The sequence below is a fragment of the Gymnogyps californianus genome, chromosome 18, assembly GCF_018139145.2.
Source record: "Gymnogyps californianus isolate 813 chromosome 18, ASM1813914v2, whole genome shotgun sequence".
In the NCBI taxonomy this organism is placed as follows: Eukaryota; Metazoa; Chordata; class Aves; order Accipitriformes; family Cathartidae; genus Gymnogyps; species Gymnogyps californianus.
Window position 1 is genome coordinate 9689039 of NC_059488.1, and position 23574 is coordinate 9712612.

The 23574-nt window shown below is 43.9% G+C and overlaps 1 protein-coding gene across 1 annotated transcript; it reads left to right on the top strand.

Moving 5' to 3' along the window:
• Positions 1-5323: 5323 nt before the first annotated feature.
• CCDC187 (coiled-coil domain containing 187) lies at positions 5324-23516 on the top strand. Its single transcript, XM_050908161.1, has 10 exons — positions 5324-6040; positions 6408-6499; positions 6992-7674; positions 8505-8604; positions 13585-13775; positions 20260-20366; positions 20777-21906; positions 22550-22683; positions 23208-23350; positions 23487-23516. Exons 1-7 carry the CDS (start codon positions 5324-5326, stop codon positions 21026-21028), a joined length of 2142 nt encoding a protein of 713 aa, XP_050764118.1. The 3' UTR covers positions 21029-21906; positions 22550-22683; positions 23208-23350; positions 23487-23516.
• The last annotated feature ends 58 nt before the right edge of the window (positions 23517-23574 follow it).

Genomic DNA, 23574 nt, shown 5'->3' on the forward strand with positions numbered 1-23574 from the left:
TAATTCATTGGGCACTATGATCCCTGTCACACACCACAATCTTCCACGGGCATTTCCCTTAGATTTGCTCCAAATCACCTTTTGCAATGACGTATGGAAGTATTTTATGGTGCTCACCTTGGGTCTGTGGGAGCACACGACCGTGCTGCTGTCTCCCCCTTTCAGCTGAATCAGGCAGCGCTTGCTGTCATCAGTGCACAAAGTTACCGCTCCTAATTCCCAGAAGCCAAAGCCACAATCCCCGCTGAGCCTCTTCTGAACGTTCTCAGGGGGAAGGCTAGTTTAGTTTGTTTTTAACCCAGATCATTTTACATAACTGAGTTAGGGAACTACTAGACAATTCAACTTGCAGAGCAGAGGCAGCCTCTGAGGCTGAAGATTAACAGCTCCAGACGTTCAGTTCAGATTCAGTTTGTCTAACTGTACTGTACCACTGAAAAAAGTGTGTCCCAGCTGCTTTGCCAGATACTGCTTCTGTCAGGTACCTGCAGCCTGGCCTAGGAAGCCTGCTTCTGCTTTTCACACATCCAGGAGCTCAGTGCTATTGGATATCAGCATTTGCACTGCTCCTTGTAGCCTAACAGGTTTCAAATATCTGTTTGTCTAGGTTTTAGTGCTGTGAACCTGAGGTCTGCTCTCTCCTTGTCTGATGAAGAGCACAGAATACCAGGCAGAGTAGAATTTATCATCCCTGGACAAGGGAGGGATTATAAAAAAGCCCCCAAGATCCCAGGTTAGCAGTGCTGTATCATAACAGTTTGTTACAGGCAACTTGCCCAAGCATGCAGTGTTTGTGTACTCTGCAGAGAAAGGCTAGTCTGGATCTCCAGAGAGACACCAAGGGGAAAGGTGTCCCACTGCACCCACTGGATGTACCAGTTAGGTCAGGGCCGTTTGCACGGTACACTGTTGTACGAGTAGATGGGGTCACGGACGTAACCTCGGGGATCCAGGCCAATGCTTGCTTTGCTGGGACATCTCCCGTGCCACAAAAAAAGGAGTCCTGCTTGTTTGGTGACCAGCATCATTAAAGAGACTCCCGCTTTTGCATTCCAAGTGAATGGGACTGGGTTTGGTTTGTTGGTGACAGCAGTCATGTCCAAAGTTTGATTTCAGCTGCACGCTATTTTCTGTGGTTTTTTTCCTCCTGATTAAAGACCAAAGAGAGAGAAGCTCAGCACGGAGAATTCAAACACAAAGCCAGAGGCAGCCTTCACCCACGTCCTCTGTTCTGGAGAGAGCAGCGACAGGTAAAGGTAAGGATGAAAACGATGAGAAATGACACGGACCGATGGACAAAACTACTGGAGGTCAGTGGCATCTGGGCACTCACCTGCCAAAATCTTTAGCTGGCTCTTAAAATAATACTAAATCCTAGGATCCACAGTCAAGGACCAGAGCCTAGTTATACCAAGCAGGTAACAAAGAAAACTACTGAGGGAACAGACAAAAATCAGCATTTGTTCAAGGAGGTGGACACAAGGACACAAGGCTTAATTTCTGGGTTAGCTGCTGGTGAGTCATGCTAAGGCCCGCAGGAGGGGGTGTCAGACTGGCCACCCGACACCACTTTCTGTCCCTGGGTTTTTGGGTAAAGTTTGGCAAGTCACTTCCACACGCCCCCCCGGAAGGTCCATGTGCAAAGGATTTGCCGCATGCTTCATGCCTGTGCCCACAGGCATTACCCAAGAACCCGCCTTTGTTACCTTTGACAATTTGTCATGCCATTGCTTGCAGCAGTTGAATTCCAGACCTGCCAGGATTAAAAATCATCAGAAATGAAAAATAAGCCATACGTCCTAGGTGGGAAGAGCTGTCTGTCACCTATTCAGTTCTGTGTTCCCTAATGAATTGAGTGCCACCAAAAGGCAGGGATTTCCTGGCCTGCAAAATACAGACTGAATCAAAGTAGTGAAAAGTCAGATGAATTATCCACAGCCTTACTACAGAGTCAACAGCAGGAACAGAAGTCCCAATCACTAGTTCTCAGTTTTCTTTGACCGGTATGTCTAAGTGCAGATTTGAATTACTGGAGTAATTTTACCCATTTAATGCTATTACTTTGCACAGGAAATGGTTGCATTCAGGCTTTGTGGGGAACAAGGCAAATAGTGGAAGTGCTATGTGTGCTGCTCACTCAAAGCGGTTGTATTTTACACTAGCCAAGGTACTAGGTATGTAACTTGTGTGAAACAGAAGGAAAAAAATCCAAGCTATCTAATCCTGTGCAGATGAAATTATGAGCATAGTGGCATCGTGCTCTACTACCTAAGTACTATTTAAAATGCATGAAATATGTAATAATTTCCTTCTCCCTCCTTTTTTTTTCTGTTTTAATGGATTGTTTGAAAAATGGCTTGATCTTCCTCTAAGAGTGGGTCATAATAAGACCATGCCACATGAAGCATTCATCATTGTAACTGCCAGTGTCATGGTGTCTTTATTGGCTATTAGTTTCTGTCAGTGAAAGAGCCAAGGCAGGGCTACAAAGAGATGAATGAGGGGCAGGGGTCAGAGCCAGAGTACTCAGGAATTTGATGAATTATAAATTTGCTGTAGTTAACAAAAAATTAAGTCACAACAGCTATAAAATATTCATCTGTTCATAGGTAGAAAAAAACAGGAGAATATTGAAATCAAAAGATTTTCTTCTAGCAACTGTTTTCATCAGAAATGCAGACTGTTCTTGAACTTTAGCATAATAGTTTCTGCAGTTAATAAACACTGTGTAGATAAAAAAGATTTAATTGAAATCAGACAACATGGTGAAGCGAAGATTGTTAGATCTACATATTAATTTGTCAGTTGCAGTCAGAGAAACTAAGACAGCATACAAAATAAATGCATCCTGCATTTTTAATACTGCTAAACTAGAAAACAAAGTAATACAGCAAGGTGTTTCATTAAAGACACTGATGGATCTCAGCCCTCCTGAGCCCAAGAGATTCTGGCAATTCCATCCATGGTTCCTGCTGTCAGACACCGAACCGCATAGATCTAGTGAATAATTCCTCTGAAGACTTCCCAAGTAAGTCCACGTGATTATAGGAAGTGACTTCAGCCCCACAGAGAGTGAAGCTCTTCCTTGTCTGAAAAACATCATTCCCCTTGTGACACGACCTAAACTGCACGGTTAAGATGAGCCTCCGGAACATCTCAGAGTCTGCTGCAAATTCAGCTGATGTAAGTGGCTGTGCCTCCGTCAGTGGCCATGGTACAGAGCCCAGGGCTGTTAGCTGAGAAGATGTTGCCTTACAGCTGTTGTTCACAAAGCAGAGGGGAATCTCAGGACAATCCCATTAACCAGTCAGTCTCTGAAAGTGCTTCGTGTCCAACAGACGATTCTCAGGGGTGCTGCACGCAGTCAGCTCAGCACGTCATAGACAAGTTTACTGAACAGAAGCTAGAAAAGCCTGACTCAGTCAGTTGACTGAGTACTGAACCACATCTTTGAACTGAGGCTGATACTGACTTAAGAGTAAAATCTTTTCTTTAAAAAAAAGCTTGAATATTTTCATTGGGGGAGAATTTGGTGGGGAGGATTTCCATGCAAAAAACAGATAAGTGCCTGTTTAGTCACCTTCTGCTGGAGAAGTGTTTGCAATAAATAAATAATTATGCCAGTGCAAGTATTGGCATGCTGTGAATGCAATCTGAAATTATGAAGTAAAACAGTGATAAATGTTGCCTATTATGGGACACCACCTATTAAGGAAGAATAATTTGTTTGTGCTGCATACCGCATCGTTTATTTTTGCATTATACATTGTCCCTCGTCCTGTATCGTTCATTGATTCTTCCACACTGCATCCTGCTGATTCTGACCAGTTTAAAAATGAATTAGTTTACTCTAGTGAGTTTGAAGTAATCACAAGGAAAACAATATTTTCGTTATCCCCCTCCCTCTAGCTCTCAAATCTGCTGGTATCCAGTAAGTACCAGCTGTCTGCAGCTGCCATCATAGAAGGACGCTCTCAGACACTCTCAGGTCGATGTCCTGACCTCTTCTTAGTGTTCTTGAGGACTCTGGGAGTCAACGGTTTCTGAGTAAAACTTGTAAGAACTGTGTGAACATGCTACAAGTGTTAAATTATATAAATGCTAATGGTAAAGCCTTAGGAAATCACTGAACCTTCATGTGTTGCCCTCATCTGATTCATGAACCGGCTCTCTGTCAGTCGGTGAATAGAACCTAGCAGAGTGACAGCCTCCAAAGTCTGAGTGCTTTAAAAACTTTTGGTTATCAAAGTAGCATCAACTTTTTTTTTAAACCTGCTCTGACAGAAACCTTTTAGATCTCCCCACACCTTGAGTGTGATTCCTAGAAATCACCATCAAGAAGATTTATAATAGAGTTACAATTTTCTTTCAAAGAACATGTGAGGGTTTAATAATTAAATATAAATCCTCTGTTTCAGGTGCGAAGCTACCTGGTGCTTCTGCATGGAGAGAAGGTCAGAAGCTAGCTAGAAAGTTGCTTGGTCCACCCCCGACATTTCCAAATCTGAGGAGCACAGCTGAAGAGCAGACCACAGCAAATACCTTGGGTACAGTTCCCTCTCTACAACACTAGTTGTTTTGGCACACAAACAAAAAAGTGGTGTATTAAAACTAGTTGAAACAAAAGGTTTCAAGGCCCTTCTGAGCACCTGTCTTTAATGACTCTTGCAATAACTCACTTGTCAGGTTAACAGCCACCCAGAACAATTACTAAAGCTGTTGTCCGTGGTCAGCTGGCACATTGCATCCATTGTGGTTTTGAAGAGACAATGCAAATGCACTGTGTCCTTAAAATAAGACTTGTCTGGATCATGACACAGGTTATGTCTCCCCAGCAGAGATACAGCATGAGCTCCATGTCCTGCACATACTAGCATACTCTGCTTTTTAGCTGGGTTGGTTTGCCAGACACAGCTGTAGAGCTTCCCTGGGTCTACCAATAGCTGAGGCTGGCCACCGAGTTCTCATTGTGCTACACTGACAAGCATAAGAAGTTTATGAGATAAAGGGTTTCCCTGGCCATGTATATTAAATTCTGTTTATACTGAAGGGCCACAAACTACACATCATTTGTACAATTGGCCACTGCAACTTCAAATTTCACCCTTACAGATTTATCTTCTCCCTAGAACATTGCGGATTTTACAACAGACATACAAGCCTGGGCTACACATGCAAATAGTCCTCAGTCCTACAGTAGGAAACAGGTTTTGAGATGCACATGATAGAGACAGGAATTGATACATCTCTGAAGTAATAACACCACTATTGTTTCCAAATGCTTTCCATAGAACCTGGTAGAGGATTTGTAGCAATACCAGCGATGGAAAACAGCTCCAGAGAAAAGGGAAATGAACCTGTGCGGAAAAGCCCTGAATTCAAAAGCTGCGTGGTTCCCCCCAGCAAGGCTATTGAAAGGGGCAGCAATGCACCAACCAAGGGTACAAAACAAATACTCAGGAACCTACACTTGCAAAGCCAGTATCATGATGAACAGAGACATACCAGGCTCCCAAAAGATACTGCAAAAGGAAAGGTAGAAGTTCTGCGGCAATACCTAGGGATCCATTCTCCTTCAAGTGGACCTCGGGGCATAACTCCCTCTGCCTTCAGTGGGGAAAAGACACCATCTTCATTAATGAAAGATGGAGCCAAGCCCCGCACCTCAGGAAACTGCAGCAGAGGAAAAAGCACATCTCCTCAGAGACAGAAAGGCTCAAGCAGCCCTGCACAGAAAGGATCTGAGAAAGAAAACCTTAAGCACTCTTCAAAGAGGAAGATAAACATTAAAAAACCTCACCCGTACAGCCCTGAAATTGTTCAGGAATTTATGTATCGAAAGAATGAAGAAAGAAAAAAGAAAAGCCTAGAAGAGAAAAAGTCTTTGGTGCAGGCCACAGAGATGAGAAATAAGAGATTGCAAGAAGTATACAGGAAACAGAAAGAAGCTATTGGAAAGAAAACGTGTTCTGACCAGATGTGCAAGCTCATCAGGGAAACGGCTTCTGCAAAAGAAAGTCCTCAGTGTAAACTTCAGCAAGTAAGTCATAAAGGAGTGGCAGATTGAAACCCCTCCAGTCTTGATCGGTACAGCACCATGTAGGAGATGAAACAGTTCATACAAATGGTTTGAAGTGTCAGGGAGAAAAAGTTTTATCTGGAAAAACAGAGCAATTAACTTCTAATTATGGGAAGAACTGCTGGGCTCATTAGTAAGGCTGAAACCCTTGACTTCAGGGCCAAAAGCCTGGAAATCTCCATTGCTTGAGCCAAAAGAACAGATTTGGTTTTTGGTGCATGCAGTTTTCCAGTTATGTGAACCAATTGATAAGTGGAACAAAAGCCAAATATTACCCTCATGTTGCCTAGCTATTTAGTGCTTACACTAATGGTCATTTCTGTTGCAGGAGCAAACCAGTGGTGGAATCCTGGAGAGGAGTTTCATGGCCTGGGTGGATAAAACATCGTGTACTCTATTAAGTAAAGATCACAGAGGCAGGTACTCAGACATAAAAAGCATCCTAGAAAGCCTCTTTCTCAGCACACACTGCAGACTTTTCATAGTATTCTGTTGTAAACTATAAAAAATAGAGCATTGGACTAATGTACTGTCACATCTCACCTTAAAATCAGCCTCACTGCACCCTAGTCCAGCGCGGTTACAGAACCTGGGAGCACCTGGGAGTGCTTTTGAGCGTGGAAGGACACCGATGCTCTGGCTCTCCAGGTTGAGGCAAACTTTTCAGCCTACTTCTATGCTTTGTATTTTTAAATAATACTTATTCCTTGCTAGCCCCAGGCTGATTCTTCTCCGCATCTGTCAGCAGTTCATGCTCCATCCTGAATCTATCATTTGACAAGCGTATGTATAGACAGGGAAATCTGTTTCTTTTTCTTCTGTGAAGCACTTTAGCTGAGGATACTGGTCTGTGCAGAAAGCTACTGTTATTTTGTCTTTTTAATGTGACATTTCTCCTTTTTGTTTAAACAGGAATCAACTTCTAGAAACAGTTCAATCACCCCAAAAAAGAGAGGCATTAGCTTCTCCAGCACCATGGGAATCCGAGTGCTGGTTTCTCAGTCCTCTGAAATGTGAAGATTTGAGGGACTGCTCTCCTCCAGCTCTGCATACGCCTCCTCCGAGCTTTTCCCTTCCTCAGAAAGATGCAAAACCTTACACCAAGGACCCGACTTCTGGTCTTTCTCCATGCAGAAGTAAACAGGATCGAGTGAAAGCCATACATAGTCTATCCAAGGAACTTGCAGAAAAGATTGAGATGGCAACTAAGAGACTGAATGCAGCAAGCTGGGTTAAAGACTCTGCTGACAAAACATCGACAGAGACAACTTTGAACCTTTACAATGAGTCTTCTCCTGTCCCAGAACCTGAGACATCCAAGGATGAGCAAGACAGGACAATGACTATACAAATGCTTCTGGATGCTCCAGATCCTGATGTGTTATGTGTGTCATCAGATGATAGGGAATTTCACGGACTGGGCAGGATTAGCCTTGCGGGTAGCACTGAGGGAGCAACAGTCCTGGACAGAGAGAAGGAAATACCCACTCCTTTGCCTGGTGGGAGTGCTGCCAGCAAAGAATTACCATGGATCTCTCATAGCGCAGGACAGAGGCATCTCAACACTGGGGAAGACCTGAGCAACACATTGCAAGGTAGATCATATTGACACGATGCGACAGTGACACTCAGATGCCATAGCCCAAGTCTTTCAAAGCTACAAAGCAGCGTTTAAGCCTCATCTCCCCTTGGCTATTGCAAGTGTTGTTGCCTTGGAAAATCCTGGAGCAGTGGGTCTTCTAGTCTGTATCTGTACTGCTCAGAGGGAGCAGTCGCTGGAGCCTTGAGTGTTTGCAGGCTTGTTCTCTGCACAGCTCACAAATCTAATGTCAAGAAGAGTCACAGGTGCCCTCAGCAAGCAGCACAGGCAGCCTAGGGACCCTCCGGCAGCAGCAAGTACGAGTGCCACTCCATACGCTGTTCAGTATCTTTAGATTAGTAGGGCAGAACCATGAAATTCCAGCAAATCTCCTCAGATCAGAAGGTTGCCAGAATGTTAGTAGTGACTGACTTTTCTTATATGTCTGTTTGGTTAGCACTGAAAAGTCCGTCAGTCCCCCTGTGAGAGGAGAGATGGGACTGAAGTAGAGGCTATCACATTAAGAAGTAATGATCTAACTTGGTAATGATCTAATTACTTTCTTCTCCTCTCATTGCACCTGTGAAACTACATCTCTTAATTTTATCTGTGGCTTTGCCACTGATCTTGGACACATCACTTCACTTTCTGGTGCCTAGGCTTTCCCAGAAGTGAAAAAAGAATTATAAGCCTAACCCCATGTACTTAGAAATCTGTGGATAAGAAAAGCTACATGGAATTTAAGTGCTCACACATAAGTAGGCAGAGAATAGATGCCAAAGCTTGGGCCATTTCATTTCTACAAAGAGCATATTTATTAAATGCCTTCATTTGTCTTTTTAAAAGGTTTTCCTGTGAATAAGGGCTCTGAGGTGGACATAAGCCTATTGCATGAAAAGCCAATAACCAGCCCAGCCTCTCCATCTCACAGATTCCTCGCTAGAAGGTAAACAAATTCGATTATTCTCTGCTAAACGGACCACACACACACACACATGTAGTTAAAATAAATAGCACCAATTCAGCATGGAGCCAGACTGCTCTTTACTCCTTACCCAGCGAATTGCCAAGCAGGCAGATTTTGACACAAGATATACTGAAAGAGGGAACCACCTATTTGTAGAGAGCTGGAAGATCAATAGGAAAGGTTCAGCTGGGGTTTTTTGGGGAGATGGGTCTCCCCTACAGCAGCTTTGCCCTAGACGCAACCTCCCAGCAGCGGGAAGAGACTGGGAGCTGAGGCGGAGGCTTCTTTCCACGCAGCCAAGCCCTGCCCCGCCTGTCCGGGGGAGCTCTGGCTTTCCACCCCTCTCTGGAGCAGGGGCAGCCCCCGGGAGGAGGAGGGGGGGGGGGGGGGGTCCCCCGCCGGCTGCGCGCGTCCCCGCGGGCGGGCCGGGCCGGGCCGGGCCGGGGGGCTGCGGCGGCGCCGGGGCTGCCCGCCAGGTGGCGCCGCGAGCCCGCCGCCAGGGGGCGCCGGCAGCCGCGCGCGCCCCTCCGCGCCCGCGGAGCCGCCGGGGCCGCTGGCTGGGCCCGCCGCCGCCCCCGGGCCCCCGGCAGCGTGAGGGCCGCGGCGCCCCGACCTCCCCCTGGGCCAGAGCTCCGTGTCTGGAAAGGAACAGGCAGCTCGGGCCTCCCTCCCGCCCCGGTGACATAAAACCCTCAATATTTTAACACGTGGCATTGGCAGAAGACTAAATTGATTATGAGCACTCGGTTGAAGCTCCACTGATCTGCTTTTTGCAGGGGATTAAAGAGTGACATAATCAACTGAATACTATACATTAATTTTTAGTAATTGTTTTCGCTCACTTTGCTCCAAAAGTAGGTGAAAAATGCTGATTACTGCAGCTCTACAGGTTGTGTGTATGTGGAGCAACACCTACTCACAAACATTAAACTTCCTTGAACAGGACACATGTTGGTTATTATGGAAAATAGGTTTTGAAGCAGGAAGTTTAGAAAAAAGGATTACATTAACGCAGGTTGTTTTCAGTCAGCCTACATTAATTAAATGTTTAATGTAGATGGCAGTCGATAGAAAATCCTCTGCGTTTAGCTTGTATCTTAGAGAGCAAAGACATATTCGTGTCACTGCCCCAGGAGGGTCATCTTTGGTGACAGGGAGGACCATGAAGGGACCTGTTATTTCAGACGCAATCGCTGACTGCAAACCAGACTGTGCCCCTGTCCAGCCACAGAGAAGGACAAAGCCAGAGTCCCCGCAGGGGCTGCACATCTCTCTGCAGTCTCTCCCTTAGAGAATAAATCCCCTGAGCCCTAGAAGATTAAATATGACCGGGACAGGCATTACCAAAGAAACGACATATGTGCAGCAAACTGGCCACCGCGTCCCCAACTTCCCGTTCAGAGCGGAGGATGAGGCGTTGGTGCTGCGGGATCCCTGCCCAGGCGGGGATGGCGTGGCTCTGCTTAACGGGCAGTTCATTCGTGCCTGGGACCGAGCTGGCTGTGCCAACCTACTTGCAGTTGAACTGCAGAAAGCTCTAGTGGGAAGAAGAGTGGGGTTTTTTAACTGAAGGCGGGATATAAGGCATGGCATTCTTTTTAAGAAGATTGTTTACAGCTTTACAGTGCAAAGTAAACAAGAGGAAAATGAAAACTGGAGAGATAAGTCCAGACAGCTCAGCTTACCAAAGTTATGAAGAGTAATTACTGGAATTACTGAGAGTTAAAACCCTGTTCTTTGTGCGCAACTACCACATTCACAGAGGTTGGGCTGATTCCTGCTCCGAGAGATCAGTTGCAAGGATTATGGAGCTGTTCTGTCATAGAAGATGGCAAATGTATAAAACATGAGCACTCGGCACTCAGAGCATGCAGTGAAGAGAGCCAGAGCTGCGTATGCACTGCACCTTAGGGAGCGCAGCCCACCAGTCTGAAGAAAATGGTGGGGTCCGTTACTCTTGTCTTGATGTGTGCGTGTTTATATGCCACTCTCATTCACAGTAATGGAAGGTAGGTGCAGAACCCCCGTGGGCCCCGAAGGCAATAGCCCCTCAGCTGTAATGGACACGCATCAGACAAAGTAGAAATAAGACAGATTGCACTGATCTCCTGAACAATGCAATTACTGAGAAAGCAAAGCTCCCGTGTGTTGGAGCAGTGGCGTCAAACAAAGTCCTCAGAGCATCACAGAAAAAAACCCACCAATAAAACCTCTCAAACAATAAATCACAACCCTGTTGCAAGTGCCAGTTCAAAAGATGAGGAGAGCTACTTGCAGATAAAATATCACTGTATTTAGAGATTAGAAGTGGAAAGTGTTGCTATATTGTGAACGACTCCAGACTCATCTCCTTGTGGATTGAGGGCTCTCTGATGCAGCAGTAGTGACAGTGAAGGGGAGATACAAAAGAAAGACCACCCCATGGCTAACCCTTTCTTAGCTACTGGTAAAGTAGATAATACAAAGGTTCAGAGTAAAAGCCTGTCTTTGAATTGTCCTCAGCTTTCATTTGCGTATCATCTAGATTCTAATTTTGCACCTAGTCCTGAAGCCTGCACACACTCACTCACGGGAAGCAAAAGTGGATGAGAGTCCTGTACGCACCAGTGGGCAGCACACGCAAGTAAGAACAACATGAGGGTCCCATGATCTAGCTCTTTCTGAAGTTGCTCCAGTATCAACCAATTCACACGCCTGCTGAGGGCATGCAGCTACGATCTGATCAGACAGAAAGCCGCATGGTAAAGGAGCAGCAGTGTGTTAAGGAGGTGACTGAGGAGCACACTTTCCAGGGTCCTAATTTCTCCTGCTCCAGACATGTTTGCACTGTGAGTGCACGAACTCCATATGGGGGAGTGTTAGTAGGGGGTGAAGGAAGCCTGCCTCTTGACTAGCACACAAAACTTCACAGGACTCAGCTAACAGGCGGGAATAGTCCTGTGTTCTTAGCCCTTGGTAAACCCGTGCCTGTATAGCTCATCACCAATGTAGCTAGAGCTAGGTTAGAAAATGTGACAGTAAAAGCAGCTGAATTGGGTCTGTGCTCTGACTTCCACTGTTGCTACCAGTAATAATGAGTTATGAGTCCACATTTGGCTAAAATGGATATTCTTTTCAAGAGTTCATCTAAACAAAGCCACCTGTTAAAAACTGGCTGTTTCCCGGCCTCATTCACAAATACAAAACATCCAGTGTTACCAAATCACTGCTCTTGAACATGATCTTATCCACAGCCAGTTTCGACAGCACAGTTTTGTGTTTACATGTTTAATTATAGCTGTGAAAACAGTGACTCATGTTCATGCAAGAAATCCTGCAGGTGCCTCTTTCCATAAGAAATGTTCCCATTTCATGCACGGCTGCTCTGCAGTCCGCAGGGGAGGCTGATGGAGATTTGTTGCTAATGCAAATGACTCACTGATGGGAATTCTCCAAACCGCCAGAAAACGTGTATGCAGTTTCATCCTTATTTTGATTCAGTTACCTATATAAGTGGCTTTCTGTTACATTCTTGAGAGTCAAAAAGATCATAACCCTTTTGCCGTAAGTTCAGTTTTAAAAGTGCACTGGGCAGCCTCACAGGCTAGGGCAGAGCAAGCAGTTGCCAGGCAGAGGCCTGATGTCCCGAGACAGTTAGCTGTTAGATCACAGCTCTGCCTCCTACTGTGGACCCAATAATGCTTTCTCTTTAGCTGGTGCAAATCCAAAGAGCCTCATCTGGGAATTGTGATGGTTTATGCCCGCTGCAGAGCTGGTTGTGTCTGGAGGAGAGGGGTTGCTGCCCACTCCTGTGTAATCCCAATATTTTCTGTAGAATCTGCATTGACTTCCACCAATGTTGGCAGTAGCCTTCCTAGGAAACAGGCAGGGTTGGATTTGGACCTCGGCATCAGTCTCTCCAAACAGAAGTAGGCATTTCTCAAAAGCCAAAGGAACAGTGGCATTGACTAAAAAACTATCACAACACAAATGCAGAGACAATACTCAGCACATTTGCCCAACAAATATTAGAAGTGCTTTTTAAGAAATCCCTGCTACCTCTTCTCTTTCTCTCTCATCCACCTTTGCTCCCGCTTTCTGAAGACTACATCCAAGACATATTAGTGGAAGCTGTTCTAATCGTTTTAGCAGTTTCTGGGTCATGAAAAACAAAGAAAAGCTTATTAACGAGAAAAATGAAATAAGATTTCCCTAAGCTGATTGCTGATAAAAAAAATTTTCCACATTCATTTTTCTGTATAAAAAAGAAAACATCTGCCACCATTTCAATGTGTCTCAGTGTCCCTGCATGTGTTTCAGCTGAGGCTTGATCAATAAATGCCCATTTTCACACCTTCCTTCCTAATCTTTTTAGTTAAGCTCAGATAGTTACAGATCAAAACAAAGTAAAACCAGTTAGCTGAGATCTTCGTCGGGACTGTGGGACTTGGTGCTGACACTGTTTTGCAATATTAAAGTATATATATCAATAGCAAATCTGAGTTGGGCCACAGCCATGCTCAGCACAAGTCCCAGAAACACTGGAACAGAGATCAGTACTTTGTGTTTCTAAAAAGATTTCAGATAACTTTGCCAAGGTTCAGAGCTAGATTGTGCAACCAAGTCCTAACAATGGCACGGATTGTACAATGCAGCCCTCATAAATTAAGCTTCAAAACTGCAAGGTGGTTGTTTCTATTTGCCACCAGGCTGAAAAACATCCAGCTCTTTCAAAGCAGTAATTAGAGTAGGTAAGGACAAGTGGTGTTAGCTTTCCTGACAACATCAAGGTACAAGAAAGGGGATTTTGTACGTTGGCAGGTACGACTTTTCAGTGAGTCTTTTGTTTCCATTTAACAAAATCTAATAAATGATAGCTTTGTTAAAATGAAATAACCATTTTTCAGTTCAAAAGATTGCTTATACACATGCAGGATCTCAAAAACTCTCTGAGTAATTGTTGTTGTTACCTTGACACAGTCCGCAGAGAGAACTCACAGCTCAGAGGAATCACTACCGGTGTGAGACTATTCTGAAAGTTCAGAATCAAGAGGAAATTGCCAACCAGTCTCCCAGAGAGAGCCTGAGGACACCAGACAGCCTCACATTACAGCCTTCTGCCGCTCTGAGCACTGGAGCTGAGAGTCACGACAGCTTTGAGCAGGACTTTGGTAAGGTGGCGTTTCCCAAAGTGTCAGAGCACGGTGGTTACTCAGTGCCCTCCCAAGGTACTTCTTATCCTATTGCAAAAGAATGAGTAGTCCTTCATTGCAAAAGAATTCTTGCTAACGGTTCTGACTTGGACTGAAAAAACTTCTAGGGTGAGGGGGAATTTCAAATAGCTGGTTCACGTTCCAGATTTCGAAGGTGAAGAATGAATATATGAAAAAATGTCCCCTCAGCCTTCATGTCTGCTTTAACAGATAAGGCCCACTAAAAAATGCAATAGAAACGCTTTGCCTTTTCGATGCAGCACTGTGCTGTCTCACGGGTGTGAATTCAGCAGAGCGTCACCTCACAGGTTCCTCCTGTGCTGAGTTACACAGCGACAGCTACAGACAGCCCCCATGGAACAAACCCCATTCAGATCAGAGACTTTGTCAGCACCTTGTAGCTTCATCTGAAGGTCTCAGGGAGCCCTGCAATTCATTCTTCATAATTACCACATCAGATAAGTGTGGGATATTATCCTACTTGTACAGCAAGAGACATCAAGGCACAGAACATTTACAAGGGTTAACAAAGGCTGCAGGCTGAATGGAGAGATCTGCTCAAGGATCCTGCAGGGCTGGCCAAGGCAAGGGTGGGGTGCAGGGCATCGCCACTTCTGCTCAGAACAAATGTCTGCATAGAAACAAGGGAAAGTTTGTGGCCGAAGGGGTTAAGTGGCAAACAGTAGCGTGCAGGCCGCTCTGTCTGAAGAGATCTCTGCTTGCTTCCACCAAACAGTAGCAGATGGTGCATTGTTTTAAGGGCTTTTCTGAGACAAAAGAACAAGATCAGATAACCTTTCCTCAAAGAGAGTACTCACAAAAAGCCTTTGCTCTTATTAAGGATTCTTCATTGTTTTCCCCACAAAATTTTATATGTAATATTGGATTTTGAGGTGGTGGAGAAGCCAGCATTGTTTACTATGCTTCTCCCCACCCCCCAGGGACTAGGAGGGCATCCTACATGATTGGACAGTAAGTCTGTTGTCTGAAGTGTTTACCATAAGCGAAAGAGATTGTATTTATTAAATATTAATAACTGAGGGCCCCAGTTCTGGAAGCTATCTGGCAAAAAGACCCTGCCATCCACTATTCACCACATGAACAATAGGAACTGCTGCCTCATGTCTATGCCAGGAGAAACCTTTACCTTCTCTGAGCGTTTGCAGGAGCTGACTGCGTTTGAGTGAGCTCAAGCCCAAGGTTTGACTGTAAGGCAGCAGTTCCACTGTGGGCCATGTTGCTGCAGATGAGGCACAGAACTGTCATTCTGAAGACAATGTGGTTTTGAAATATGGGTCACAAGTGGATCTGTTCACCACTCTTGTCAGGAAAAGGGCATTCAGACGCAAGGCTATATTGTCTGCTATAATGCATCACACCAGCAGTTGATTCTGTTCTCTTTCACAGAACACAGAAGTCACCGTGCACATGCAGCATAATGATGTGCAAATATACAACTGCTGCAAAATATAAATATTTACATTTAAAAGATACATGCATCACCTAACTGCTAATTGCTGTGCCAAAGACATGAAAAATTTTCTGTAGTAAACATGCTTGGCAAAATAACAAATTTCATTTTCAAACATAATAAAGCACAGTATAAGAAGCAGATATTCACAAGGTATTTGTAATGATTTACTGCCTGGACTAAGACGGTGAACATGTCCTGAACTGTTGAATTCTCTTTTTAAACACAGCCAGTATAAAATCCAGAATTGCAAATGCTATAAGCACATGCTGTGATGAACACAAGTCGTCTCCACAGGCATCACTGGGGGGTATTTCGCATAGCTCGTATATGCATCTCCGATCAGTTTAGGCACAAAACTTGGTATAACCAAGTCAGCTGATGAGGAAGTGGTTTGCACATTCTGCTTATCTCAGAGACACCACTACATAAAATCTTTCCATCATTCCTGCCAGACCACCAGGTCTCTTCCACAGGGAGCTGAGAAGATGAGCTATACTTGCCTTGATACTGCAGCACACCCTCTGAATATAGCCCACAGTACCCAAGTTTCTGTATTGCTATGAAATAAGGGAACTAGGCGATTTAAAAAAACATTTTCCCTGTGCCCCTTCCTACAGCCTTGTGATTGGACTATGAGCCAGATTGGACTAAATGAGCCAGAAAGCTCATTTCATCAGGCCAGACTTTTGTTTCCTTTTTTTATTTGAGAGATAACAAGGCTTAAGCTGAAATTAATTGTTTAAAAAGTATTTTCTAAATGTTGAAGATTAAGCATGGCTACTGATTTAAAGTAATTTGCATTAGGAAAGCAAATGGAATGCTCTCTGTTGTTCTTAAAATGCAGAATTTTAACCTGGATTACAAAGAAAATACATGTAACATCTTTTCCCTTAACTGCTGGTTGACATATTTTCTCATGTCACTAGAGGGAGCTGCCTTCTTGCTTCTAGCAGAGGAAGAAATGATTAAATTAGTGGAATCAGCAAAGTGTAACAGCATGGTTTCAGCTAATTGTCCTCTGATTGATAGTTTTGAGATAAGACAGCACTTTGTGTTTCAATTCAAAATCCTACACTGTCTTTGCATTTTACAAAGCTGCTGCCTGGTGAAGCTTCAGTGAGCTCCATCATCAGCCTTCAAACTTTTCTAAAGTAGTCTGCAATGATGGCAGCGTTGAACCATAGCATGCTTCTTGACTCTGTGACAGGCAACATGAGAATTGCTCTTGAGAATTGATCTCACTTCCTTTGATACCAGTTTTCTCTCTCTGAACTAGTTTCTTTCCAGACCCAGAGAGACTGTATTTTCACTGCTTATTAGCTGGCTGGTAAATCATCCTATAGCCTGTGTGTGCACAAGAAGTCAGGACTTCGTCCGTCTCCATGCTACTACCCCATAGTGTGCTATTGCTTGTAAAATAGCACTGCAAAGCATGTGGACACATGTGTGCATTTGTTACTCTGTGGAGTCCAGTGTTGCTTTGCCATACAGGTTGGGGCTTTGGTATCCATACTGCAAGTGTAGTGGGTTGAGGGAATTTAGTATAATTGATGAGCAACGGAAGGAACATTCCATGGAAATTCAGGGTTCTGCTTAGGTCCAGATTCAGGCCCAGCTCTCACTAGCCTGCGGCAAGAGCTGCTCTGCTGCTCTGTATTGGCATGCCACACGTGGAAGGGGCAGCAGGAGGGTGAGGTATTGCCATGTGCTGCAACATCTGGCTGGAAGCTGAACTCTAGCCAACCCTCCGCACTAGAGGATTTAGATATAAACACAAAATATGCAGAGGGCAGGAGCAGCGCAGGCCACATTAATCCCCTTGTTTAGCAAGCAGCTACTCTTCAATGACAAGTGGGATACCAGACGTATTTATAGAGGAGAGAAGAAACTGATTCAGCAGGCGTGGAAATACAGATTCTCCGAGGTACTCAAGAATGCAGATCAGCCCATTGGTTTTCCTGAGTAAACAAGTACAGCCTGCAAGTTTAGAGTCTCTTGCTTAGGGATTGCTCTTGGCTCACAGGTCTTGCTCAAGAAGGGCCAAACAGCCATCCTGTTCGCCTGCGCTGCATATCATCTCAGCTGTGATCAGGAGTTAGCAAACCTCTTTTCTCTATCTCCATTTACCTGTCATCACTACAGCTCAGTTCCTGCATGCTAACAAAGCACTGAAATGCCTGGGTGGTATTTCATCCATCCCTTCCCTGAAGAGCATCCTAAAATAATAAAGCAATTGAGCTAGTACAGTAATTTGGGAGAGGGGAAGGATTGCCCTGACCTGGGTATCAAATGGGTCAATTCCTTCTGGATCTATTGCTCCATTCCACAGCAGCATTTCAGGACTCTTTACACCCTATCTTCATACACCTCCAGGCAATAATGTAGTCAAAGTTGTGCTTACATCTAAAGTTGCAAGTACGTATTTTTGTAATAACGGGTTTGGACTGATTGCTGACATGGGCAGAAAGAGAAAAAGCTGTCCTTGAGTAAAGCAGCGGTAAGTGCTTCTGCCTAGCTTCAAGTGATTAGAAAAATGAGACTTTTAGCCCGTCTTTTTTAATTATATGTCACAGAGATTCTACAGGGCTTTGCTGAGATTCTGCAGGTGCAGCGGAAAGTGATTTAATAAATAGCATTTTTTTTAAAAAGACTGAGTGTATGTACATTGAAGCTATCTGAGTATGCAGTAAAATGCCATTCATCATAACGTAAGAGGACGTGAAGTTTAGCCAGATGGTATTTTCTTTAATGCAGGATGTTGCAACACAAGAAATGCATCTGGAAATAGCCACAATTAGGAAAATTATGTTCAAAAGGAGTGAAAACAGATCAGAACAAACTTTTTATTCACTTTGAGATCAATACCATTGGTCAGGCTTTGAGCAGAACAACAATAACACTGTTCAGTTTGAGGCACAAATTGAAAATACTTGCCAGTTTTAAACTATATCCTAATAGATTACCATACTTCAGAATGGCCCAGATATTAGTATTAAAAGCTACTCAGACAACGGAGCATCAATAAATTTAGCTTGTAAATTTTTTTTATAAAATGACCTTGTTTCTTAGTATTGAAGGAGGGATCCTCATCTGGCTTTTGAAAGTGATGAGCTGTCTATACACCCACTGAAGAACGGTTCACTTGTCTTTTTTCTATTACATTGCTTAAAATCAGTAATAAAACTTCCCTGTAGAAACAACAGCTCTTTCACCCACAGGATTTTCCTAAATATACCATTTCACAAAATCATCTATGGTAACTATAAGCATTAAAGAGTCTGAATCAGTCCTCAAAATTAGAAAGATTGGGGTAAAAACAAAAATCTTTTAAAAAGGATGAACTCTCTATTGGGCATGTGATTGCTAGGTAATTCAGTATGATTTTGCCTTTTCAAACAACCCTCCAGAACCAGGAGATACGCTTTACTGAAATAAAAGATGAGATTTTCATCCAGTCTCTTGATTCTGAAAAGTAGGGGCTGAAGAAAAGTCTCCTGTAGTAACACTGTAAGAGGTAAGTGAAATTTGCAATCAAGCTGTTTATAAAAACACAGCAGCATTCTAATAGAAAATCTGCATCAGGCTTGAAGCATTAATATTTTATTTCACTCACATCCATGTAAACACAAAAAGCATCCTGGCATGCAAGCCCACATCTCTGATCCTGCAGTATTTAAAGCAAAAACAAACCTTGCATGTCATGGGCTTATCCTGAGGCACGGGGTAATTTGGATTCAGACAATCTGGATAGGGATACAGATTTTATCTCAAGTATCCAAGTCAAACCTATTTCTATTTATGACCCACACTTCAATTCATTTATGACTCTGGTTGCTGTGACAGTGGCACAGCACAGAGTAAACACGCAACCTGTTTGCATAAGCTTAGCAATTCATCTGAGAAGCTCAAAGCAGCCAAGAACATATCACTGGTAAACATTACATCACCTATACTGTAAAAGAGAGACAGGAGAGTTACAATAAGGAAGTAGCAGTGAAATAGGTGCACCTGGAATAAGAGTTGTTTTCCCCACTTAAAAGCAAAAGCTTTTTTTCACGGGTTTGTCTCCCTCTGTGACAAAAGAGAGAAATCAAGCCTGCACCCCTGTACAGGGAGAAGTTGCAAGATGGAGGGGGCACGCGTGATGCTGCTAGAGTTCCCAAAGAGGTGACCAGGTTGGGAGGCTTTTCTTCTTTTGTAACTTGTGGGTCTGATCCTGTTGGTGCAGCAAAGCAGCAGTGGGAACAAGAGTGACCGTAACCCATTCTCTGGACTTCAGGCTTAGAGCGGGAATTGCTCCCCAGTCCTTCTCTTTCCTGGCATAGGTCCTCTTGAGTCCTACCTCTTCCCCTCTCCCCAACACTTGCAGGACTTCATGCTAACAGATTTCTTGACAGGATGTAGGTAGTGACATTTTCCTTCTTCAGATATGGTAGAAGAAGTAAATGTATGCAGAGAAGTTATTCCAGGAATAAAGGCAGGTGTCAGATTTGGGAGGCTTCCAAAAATAGGCCCAGGGAGGATTGAAAAGGAAAAAGCAATTAGGAACAATGTACACAGAGCCCCTTCCCCTTTTGGTGATCCCTTTTTTAAGTCTATGTATTAGCACTCAGGCATGTTTTGAGAAGTGTAGTCAGGCCTGAAAGGCAGCAAAGAATGCTGAGAAGCAGATGCCCTGGTACCCCATTGAAAATAAGATTATACTGTTAGATTATTTACAAGGTATACTGGCCTCAGTGGTGACCCAGCAAGTCAGCCCTGCTGGCAAAACACTTAGCAAGTGCTTAAATCCCGAAGGACTTTGACAGTGTAGAAACACATTTTCAGGGCAGCATCTGGAACCTGAAGGAATTTGCTTCCACTGCCTCCCTCTGGTTAACTCTGATACTTTCTTCAGCTGGCACCTAATAAATGGAGCACAGATTTTTTTAGTTAAGAAATGGTGACTGTTACCATCTATTTCCTAAGCTTCTGCAGGTGAGGGAGACCTTAGCTGCAGAGAACTGGAAGAGAAACACAGGAGCCATCTGGACAATCTGAGGCAAACCTCTCTACTACTGGCTCACAAACTGAAGGTACAGTAAGCAACCTATGCAACAAGCAAAGAGCAATTCAAGTTCTGGTATCCCAGGTAAAAAGGTGATAGCTATCCCTGGATTCAGGTGTGTTTAGGCTATAATCAGCTGGCATCAGCTGACTCTGCATCAGGTTTATAAACCCCATGTAGCTGTAAAGGAGAGGTGCCAGCCTTTGTTTGCTATTTGGAGGTCCTAGTCTAGCACTGGTGTAGGCGAGAATGTGTTGCTCTGCTGTAGCCAAAGCAAGCATTTGTACTGCCTTCTGAAGGTAGCAGGATGCGACAGGAGCTGGCTGCACGATACCTGTGCTGCCTTCTCTTGGAGTTTGCTGCCCTTTGCCCCCAGCTCTGAGGAATCATGTGACTTGGTTAAAAATATCTTCCATAGCGTGTCATTTCCTAACGCAGGTCCATCAGCTCCAGCAGAAACAGCAGCTTACAGTGCTGAGGGAGAAAGCGAAGCTGGAAGTTCAAGAAAGCCAGAGGTTTTTGAGTGACCTGCTTCAACACAGTTCAGAGATAAGTTATCATTTCAGACCCTGTGTTGCTGCTTCTGCATTCAGCAAAATGTTCCTCCAATCCCCACTGTTCTTTTTCCTCACTCGGAGTCCCTTAATCAAAAGGGGTTTTTTAACTGATAAAAACTGTAGGTCAGAGTAACTTTCTGGAAGTGCCCAGGTCTCTCATGTAATGGAGTCCCTCAGGCTGTCATTTGGACTTGATCTGAAATCACTTGGGTACTGCAGCTTTTGGTGTCTATGGCTGGTTTTGCTGTAAAATCAAGAGAAGGGTTTTTAAGTCCTCAGGATATAATTACTGTGATACTTGCTCAGACATGAGAGCTTAGTGAGATGCTAATCTTGACCAAAAAGTGTCCTTTAAAAAAAAAAAAAATTAGCATGCTGTTTATTTGTGGTTTACCTTCCAGCCTCAGATTCTGAAGTCAGCTAGGAACTGATGGACTTCAGTGTCTATTTGTTAGAATAAGAATTTAGCCCCACATGCATAAACAGAAGCTCAGACCTCGTGTGCAATTCCAAGCTCTCATTACATCGTTGAGAGTATTTGCTTTGGAGGATACTTTAGCTCAATTAATGTCTTCAATATGTTTGAACAGCTCAGACAGAAGTGATGTCTGTATGTTTTTTTTTGAAGCCCTTAGGATGAACACAGTACCCTGACTTCCAGGAAAGCAGCTCTAAATACACAACAGTTTGTGAGCCGTTATGCTACCTTACTTCCATATGCTCACACAGTTATTTCACTGTGAGTAGTATCCAGCTCATCAGTTAATCCAACTCTTCAGGAATTACTGGCATATGAAAAGCATTATCTGCAACGAAGGGCTTTCCCAAGAGGATGAGGGAAGAAGGCTTAAAAGTTCGGCCTTTCAAATAGATCATTCAGGTCTACAGACAATTTCTGTGTTTGCAGGAGTGCAGTAGCTCCAAAGGCAGTTATCCTTCTGTGCCAAGATTGGACCATGTAGAGCAAACGCGGAGAAGATACCGATCAGAAGGTGACAACGCAGCTGGCAGGTACAGAAGGCAGTATACAATGAGGCACTCCGATGGTTTAGCCTGTGGCTTGACCATATGGATGACTTGGGGCACTAAAGCATGTGCACTGTGTTTCTAAAATGGATGTTTGTGTCAAGTCATTTAAGAACAGCTTACATGGCCGTCACATTATCTTTAAGACTATGGCCTAACCATTTTATTCATTCAGATCTCTACTGTGAAGTATCCATCTTTGTGATACAGTCTTTATACTATGGTTTGTGCATACATTGGAGTAGAAACACCTTTCCAATGTTGTGGGAGATCTTGCATTTTTTAAAAAGTAGAAGCCCCTTTGAAACTTGTGGGGAAAATTATAATTTTCCTCATTTTGCTTTACCATCATATACCTTGGCATGAATGAGAATAAATGAACATTAAAATGTGCACACATGGTAAAGTGGCATAGATTAAAGATGATAATTGCTTCTTGAGTCTTATGGATACAATTACCAGAAAGGCACCTTTGCACAGGTGAAACTTCCAATATTGCATGAAAATGAGGACCATGCTAGTTTGAAAAAGATTCAGCCTCCATAGAGGACTTCGCTATGAAAGCTAGGAATTGAAATGGTATCTCTGACTGCAATATGAAAATATTTCCTTTCTTTCTTACCTTCAGTAATCAAGAGATGCATTCACTGAAACAATCTGCATTGAAGATAGAAAGAGATCACAGTCCAGTGGATCCCAAAATAGTGGGAGAAAGAAAACCTTTGGGAGGAAGGAGTTCATATTGCTCAGCGCTTCAAGAAGGTGAACACTAAGTTAAAGGATTTGGTGGTACTGGGCAAACAACAACGCTTTCTAGCACGGCATGAGAAACAGCACAGCATCCAGGGGCTGGAACACATAATCACAAATTTCACTAATTTGCTATCTGATTTTGAAAATTTTGACCTAAATACTTATATTCATTATGCATATTTAAACCATAGTGATCTCTTTGTACTTCTGAGCCTTCTAAAGAAAATAATCTTGGCAGTTGAGAGTTATTTACCCTATTTACAGGTCCCTTTTTTACCTGTTTACCATGATTTCATTTGAAAGTGAGGTTAGTGTTCATAACTTGCTCCTGTAAGTGAACAGCTGTGGGGTGACTCTCCTCAGGCTCCTGCTGAGGGCAGCATGCGGGCCTGGCTGCCAAGTCTTTGCAAAGGCGACTTGAATTCAGGAATGGATGCTAACTCATGTACTATGGGAACCGTTTTGGGGGGTCTTTTTTTCCTTCTGTTACAGAGAAATATTTTACTTACGGTGATTTTAAATCTTCTCCTTAGGATCCCTGCCAGCAGAGCATGGGGAGCCGCTGCACGACCATCAAACCTTGAATCTGTCACCTCCGGTGAATCTGCCCCACAGGGAAACCTGTGCAAGGGACAACTCTGGAGAGAGCAGCGAACAGGCCAGCTCCGACAGCCAGGTAACACCAGCTCCCGTACTAGTGTGTGGCGTGTTTGGTTTTCTTGTGGGGGATTTTTTGGCTGTTAGTCCACGTGTCAAACTAGTCACCCGCACGGCACTTCTCTGATAAACACGACGCTCTGCTCTGTCCCCAGTGGAGCGAAGTTGGCCGGTACTACGGAGGCTCCAGCACCTTCTGCCATTTCAGCTTGGCCATGGCAGAGCAGTGTCTGAGGGGAGAAG

What these genes read in the sequence shown, in the direction of transcription:
- CCDC187 (XM_050908161.1), top strand. Translation starts at nt 5,324, where the DNA reads ATGGAAAACAGCTCCAGAGAAAAGGGAAATGAACCTGTGCGGAAAAGC. An exon ending in CTCAGTGTAAACTTCAGCAA is followed by an intron (nt 6,041 to 6,407) that starts GTAAGTCATAAA and finishes TTTCTGTTGCAG; the next exon opens with GAGCAAACCAGTGGTGGAAT. An exon ending in CCTGAGCAACACATTGCAAG is followed by an intron (nt 7,675 to 8,504) that starts GTAGATCATATT and finishes TCTTTTTAAAAG; the next exon opens with GTTTTCCTGTGAATAAGGGC.